The 7,262-nt window shown below is 41.4% G+C and overlaps 1 protein-coding gene across 1 annotated transcript in view; it reads right to left on the bottom strand.

The window, feature by feature from the left end:
* Positions 1-4,614: 4,614 nt before the first annotated feature.
* Positions 4,615-7,262, bottom strand: part of SYDE2 (synapse defective Rho GTPase homolog 2) — a 29,541-nt gene continuing 26,893 nt past the window's right edge. The window contains exon 7 of the mRNA XM_065842382.2: positions 4,615-7,107. Within this exon, the coding sequence (XP_065698454.2) occupies positions 6,605-7,107 (503 nt within the window). The 3' untranslated portion in view covers positions 4,615-6,604. The remainder of the gene's footprint in view (positions 7,108-7,262) is intronic.

Here is a 7,262-nt window from a genome sequence, read left to right as displayed (position 1 = left end):
AAAGATTGTTTCTTTAACTTTATCCATTTGTTTAATCACAATGTGGTTAGAGAACAACAGCTTTGGGCACACTTCCACCTCTGTCTTTCATTAACACAGATATAATGAACATTCTACCTGTTGAAATAGTAGTTTTTGAGGTTCTGTGTCTCTCAGAGCTCTATACCCTGTAAAAAACTTAAACGCAACTCAGCTGATCAACCGAAAAGGCCAGTATTCACCCCTCCAATCTACATTCCACCAGAGGGGAAGCCATTCTACTCCAATAGTTACATTCACACAGGCCATCCAAATTCTGCTGCTCAGCCCCAGCAAGTTCCTCCTCCATCATCCCCAAAGTATTTACACTCCTCCTGAAAACTTCGGGACAAGAAGCAGGGTTTTTTTGAGATACCCAGAACATTTCCTGCTCTGGAGATATGGTGACAAAAAGCACCCCCGAGAGAAGGACGCTCACCTGGGACTTGTGCAGCCCCATGTCTCTAAGAAGCTGCTGGGGAAGAGGAGGGCACACAGGCACACTGATACCTCTGATGGCTACAACAATCACAGTAACACAGAAGATGAAAGGAACAATTCCTCATGCAAAAGCTCCACTCTCACCAAAGTGGTTTAAAGATCACAGCCAGACCCTGAATTCTTATAAACCAATGAGCCATTGAAGCTCATAAAGCATAAGAACAGAGGTATTTTTTTCACTAAAGATGATTTCATCATTAGCTAGCTTCAGTCACTAAAACTTCCACAAGCTATTGTTTCCCCAAATAGCATGTGCAGTCACCTGGATTACAGCAGGGAAGAGAGGTGGCCATCACTGCTACAGGAGGGTCCATCCCAAGAAGATGGCTACAATACTCAAAAGGCATCATATAGTGCTCTTGCAAGGAATACTCAACATCAGTGGTCCCTCAACAGCAGCAACCTGGTTTATCCCCTTAAATGCAGCCACAACAAATATTCAGCATGCTATTAAGTCTTCTATTTATTACTTACTACATGTAAATGATAGGGCAACCCCTTGCATCTCTGCCGAATCCATGTGTTGATGCACCAAGGGGGGACCAGATAAATTACTAAACAAATTTCAGGGCCTGCTGTACAAAAAAGCTTAGATCTGACCCTTCAAATTTTGCAGGCTGAACCACTTTCATGTATCATCAGATTAGAAAATGATTGCTACCTAAGCCTGGTAAATGCTTGCAAACAGAAAACCAAAGCCATTAAAATACATTGTTCCCTTGAAGAAATCAGTATTATTTAGAACAAAAAGCTTTTGCCAAGCACACCGTGGCTGTTGCATGTGTGCATATCTGTAAAAAGACAATTATTCTTGAGAGGGATCTAATGGTGTTATACCAGTGTAAATGAGTAACAGCTCATTAATACTAATGTTCGCCCTCCATCCACAGAGATGACTCTTTCATAAGCAGTGCTCTGCTGGTTGCGCAGTTTCAATAGCCAGGTCAAACACCACGTAACTGAGCAGAGCCTGTCACGCGGAAATTAAATCTATCAGAGGAGGACAGATTAAACTCTATACGGGTGAGTTCACTCTTTCCATGACTCACCAAACTGTTTGAGGGTCAGAGACTCCTGTCAAACAACTGTCCATATGGTCACAGTAGACACCAAAGCACAAAAAACAACTGACACGCAGGGGATTTGCAAAGAGGATCTTCAGCTGACAAGCAATAGCCAACTCCAGTGCTTTGCTTCATCAGAGTAAAACGTAGCCAAAAACAAAACAGGAGCACTGTGAGCCTCCTGTGTTCCAAAATAAACATTGGAAATTGGTTTTAGGCAATGTTAAAAACAGGACTCTTCAATTTTCTACAGTCATGATCTCTCCATCATATACTCTTACCACTTTGATTGAACTTTGGTCAGATTTAAGAGAGGTCTGGTGTCACTGGATAGGACTTGATTTGAACAGCCTTTTATCTATTAGTTCGAAACTTAAATATTATAGTAATATTCCTTGCCCCACATATTAAACTACCTCTAAATTAAAACCAAAGAAAACTCAACAAGCACCTGCTCCCTATCACCTGCAGCAGTGTTTGCAATCAGAGCTCCAACAGGAAGAGAACACAGCTCCTCTGCTAAATCAATATTGAACTAGCAGCCTGCTCTGTACAGGTTATGTAAATACCCCACAACTGACTAATTAAAGAGCACAGCTCTCTGTTATCAGGCCTAGACTTTGTTAGAACACTACCTCAGATCACCTTCCACAGGTTTTTGATTAACAGGGCTGCAAACTATGTATACATTGAAGACAATCATATGGTCACAATTTACCTGGAAAGTCCAACCCTCTCCCCTCCACTGTAGCTCTGTCACTACAACCCAGAAGAGACAGCATCCTCAATGTGAGCCTCATTCCCCACCACGGAGGCACTCTGGAGAGTTTTGATTAAGAAAGTATTCCAGATGAGAGCTGGATTTCAGCGGGGTTTTCCTAACGGTAAGGACAAGGAGGCAGCAGATCAGGGCTCTGCTCGTCAGCCCCCTCCCTCCCCAGGGCAAAGTTCTCTGGAACCCCCAATGGACAGGGAGCAGCTTTCCCGAGAGCCATTTTCCTCCTCACCTCTGTTTCCAAATAACTCCAGAGACATGAGATCATACATCCTACCATGATTTTTTATCCTCTCCAGTGCAACCCTAGATATTCAAATACCTGTAGGGTTGGTTTTGCATTATCTCATGGCAGACTGTTTCACAGTTTAATTTTGCCTAGCAAATTTTGCTGTTAAGACAAATTATACATTCCCTGCATGGCTCTAAAAAGTCAAACAGAATGAAAATAGTTAATACATTGTGCAGGATGACATTTTAACAAATGCATTGTAGTTACACTAAAGTGTAACACCAGTCCTTCCCTCACCTCAAATAATCACCTTTCAACTGTTGCTACCTCCAGCATTTGAGATAAAGGCTTCTTATATCAAAATACATTTTTACTGATAAGAAAGCCCCATACCTTGGGATGGGGAGGAAGGTGAAGGGATTAAGATCTGGCAGCAGAAATACCAGATGTATCTCGGGCTTATCAGATTTATAGATTTATTCTGTAAAACCCCTGAATATCTACTTCTGTTGCAGATGTTTCCCTCTATTTTTAGAACACGTCTGAATAGCTGTAGCTACACTTCTTGTCTGGTGCACTTATAAACACACGTTACACATTTGGGAAAGACAGATCTGAAGATCTGAAGTTTCTGAGGATGTAGGTCCCCAGTGCCTTAAGCCAACCCGAGGTCACGCTGCCACCCCCTCTGCTCCACACCTTCCCTACCCAGCTCTTGCACGCTCAATAAGCCACTTTGGGAAGCTGAAAAAGAGAGAGAAGCGATTCAGTGTCAGCTGGATCAGTTACAAACATGAGCAGCATCTGGACAAAAACAAACAGCAATGGATTGAAATTCCACTAATGGGTCTGGTCCATTCCTGAACACATTTGAGTGCATCATATCCTTACTGCTGGGCAGCAAAGAGTTGCATGGACCTACTGGTGCATTTCTGCTTTTCCCTGTGGACTACAAACTCTTGGTCACTACCCAACCCAGCACATGGCCACCACTGACCCATACTTGGGTATAATGATTTGTATGTGATTTCGTTGCAAGTCTTGGAAATGCTTCTTTGAGAGCATCTGCATCCACTTTCTTTATCTGGGCAGCAGAGGTCACACCTGAAGGAAGCCCATAGGCTCTGAGGACACCTGCTCTCTGCACTCACCTGCAGGCTCTGTCCTCTGCTCTTCACCTCTTCTGGCAGTGGGAAGAGCCCCTGCAGAGGTGGAGCTGCTCCTGAGGTCAGAACTCCTTAAGAATCTGTAACAATCGTAAGAAGGATGCAGCTTGACCAGATTATAAAATTGATTAGACAAAATATATTCTTATAGATATTATTATGTAAGGGACGACATGTAACAAAAATACCACTTGGGAAATATAAGAGGATGTCTAAGGTACAGAACATTATTATAAGTATATAAGTTGTTATAACTAGATTAACAGTAAATGTTTCATTTAAATAATACCAGTACTTTACTGTATTTTAATTAACTAATTAGATTAACATTAATACAGTTTATCAAGCCATTAATTTCCCCTGTTATAAGGTTAAAATACTAAAGATGACAGAGCAGCGCACCGCTGCACTGAGTTGCAGAGCCCTCCTGGAGAAAAAGCCTACACTTGTTCAAAAGGTGCTCACTTACATCATCTAGATTATTATAGACAATGAAAACTTAATACATCATTTGCTGAATAACTTTACATGGAAACATCTTTCCACTAGCGTTAATACATCTGTACACCCAGTGCAGAAGCCAGGCTATGTTCAAAAGCATCAGCATCCTGCAATAGAAGAAGAAATGCTGCCACAACACTGATTTGACAACTTCCTTAGCATATTATTCCTTTTGGATTTAAATTGACTAGTGGTTTGGCTTTCTTTTTAATTATGTAACTGAAATGTTGGCTCAATCTAGAAATTACAATAGGACAAAAACATCTTCTGGAAAGCTGAATGTCTTTAGGGAATTAATTTACACATGCAGCCAGTGCAAATAAAGGTTTAAATAACCACTAACTGGGCTTAGTCAAATTCTGTTCTTAATTCAAATTTTATTTAGAATTAAAATTTATAGTTTAAAAAGTATGCACATTCTGTAGGTATAAAAGTTTAAAAAAATACATTGATTTATTGATAAATGCTTCAGGTTAAATTTACATTTTCATACATTATCATCATATTGCAATAATTGTCTTGCATCTTTTAACACTTATAAAAAATAAATTAATGAGATCGAATAAACCATTTGAAACCACGCTAAAATAATTCCTTGAAAAGAAGGGTGAAGTTTGACATAGCAATTCTTAATTCCTTTCTCCTGTAAATAAATAACTCTTCAATTAAGCAATACAAGGAAGTATGGGTTAGCAGAAAAGCACTTACCCACAGGGTGAATAGAAATCCATGGCAGGATGCCAACATCGTACCAAAAAGATGAAGAGAATTAAGTTCTACCCTGCCAGTGACTGGGTGTTTGTCCTCTCACAAGAAGTAACCCTCTTGCCCCCCCAATCTCCCATTCCTCCTCCTGGGATGACCCATAACAAACAGGGAATGATGCTGTATCTCCTTTTGGTTAGAGGGACTACATTCTGTGTTTCTGTGAAACATCTGTATGCATTTTGGTAACTATTTCTAATTAAACCAAGAACGTGTTTCCTTAACATGAAGTGGTGAGTTGCTCACTATAAATGACTGAAGATAAAAGATGATCTGAGAAGATGGTGATAGCTGAATCTAATAAGGTCACAGTAACTGCAATCCCACCCAGACTCCCCAGGAGTAACATCATTCAACCTCATGTAACAGCTCAGGTTTCCATTTTAAGGAGATTATTTAAAAAATTAAAAAAACAAAACAAACAAACAAACAAACAACCCAAAACTGGAGAAAAAAGTAACTGCCTTTGTGCAGAATTTGAGCCTTGCACCTGCAGAGCCACTGCCCTTCAGAGAGGGCTCAAACACATCTAACTACCAGCAGCCAGACAAATGTACCTCAACAAAAATACATAAAACCCTGGAGAAAAAAAAAAAGTATTGAAATGTCAAGAATAAAGTAACAGGTTACAAGAACAAACCAGAAGTATTTTTTGAAAAATAAATACCTTCCAGGCTTTCTTTATATATGAAAAAATCATTGCGGGGGGAGGAGGAAAAAAAAGACACAGGCTGGTGCATGTGTGAGAAAGTTAATAGTCAACACCTGCAAACTGATGCCCCTACAACACATAAGGTCATTTACATTAATCATTCACCTGCCTTCTCTCTGACCATGTTTCTGTGCATAAATCAAATGCTGTGTTACCAAGGGGTAACTTCATCCTGGCATCACTGAACACATCTTCCTAGAAACAGGGACATTTCATCATTCTGAAAAACCTCTCCTTTCCAAAGGTGGCTATAGACACATACACATTTATACATGGATATATACAAACAAGGTTAGAAAAATATTTAATTTTTGCTTGTTTAAATAATTACTGAAAAGTGTTAATACATGAATACATTAATATTTATACAATTAAAACTTTATATATAAATATTATATATATATAAAGCATTTTCCATAGCAGCCATCGCATATATAGTAAAACAAGTCTATCTGAAGTCCATGCTGCAAAACAGGCCAAGCAGCATTCATCCGCTTCCAAGAGGAACATCTGTACCGGAGCGAGGGTTTCAGGAATGAAGAGTTCTGCTGCTGATGACAGCAGAGATGTTGCTTTATCTTCTGCCAGGTATTGCCCAGACTGCCTAAGTACACAGTATTTTTAGGGAGAAATGCCACTATGTGGAATCACCTCATGGTCTCTAGGCTTGTCTCCAACATCAGAATCAGGACAACACCTTTTTGTTAGAAGGAGGCAGAAATGTAACGGAATGGCTTAAAATTTGTTAACGCAAGGTGGGCCGTGGCCTCGCCACGAGGCGTTCAAGGGCACCATCGCTCCTCACATGGCTGCGGGATGCCCAGTGAGGGACACGAAGGCACTGGGAGGAGGTGTCATGCAGGGCAGGATTTAGTAACTCATATTTAGCTTGTTCTTGTTGAGTTCCCTTTCCAGGTTTCCTATTAGAGTATCAATACTTTCCTGCAGGTCTTTGAGGTTTGCTCGGTGATCCACCGCAGAGTCTATCGCTTGCATGGTCAAGTAGCTCTGAAATGTCTGCTCTCCGGGGATGGGCTGCGGGCGCCTCACCGGGGCATCCGGCTCCTCAGCTTTGCTGCTGTCATCCCCGCTCTCTGAGTCTTCTGAAGGGACATCATCGTAGTCCGCTTCACCCAGGCAGTCTTTTGGGTTTAAGAAATAGTTCTCCCCACAACTGCTCCAGTCTCCAGCGTAGCGGTTGCTCGAGGGGCTGTCCAGACCTGCAGGCCTTGGTCTGAGCACCCCGGACATCTCGGTACCGCTCAGGTTCAGCATCTGAGGTCTCTGCCTCTTGGGTCTCAGGTAATTCAGGGAGGATGGGTGCTCAGGAAATGCATTCAGATGTGCTGGTTCTTTGGCAGGTGAGGGACGTACTAGAAGGGAGAAGATAAACCAGAGTCAGGGCTGAATCTGTACTGCAACAAGAAAAGTCCATGACAGATGCCCACTCTCCTCCTTCGATGTCACACGTTACTGGCATGCGTGGATACATGCAAGCTTACAGCCAATACATTCCACTACTACATTT

This window comes from Patagioenas fasciata, chromosome 6 (assembly GCF_037038585.1).
Source record: "Patagioenas fasciata isolate bPatFas1 chromosome 6, bPatFas1.hap1, whole genome shotgun sequence".
Classification (NCBI taxonomy): Eukaryota; Metazoa; Chordata; class Aves; order Columbiformes; family Columbidae; genus Patagioenas; species Patagioenas fasciata.
Note: the sequence above shows the minus strand (reverse complement) of the source record. Positions and strands in the feature narration are given on the sequence as shown.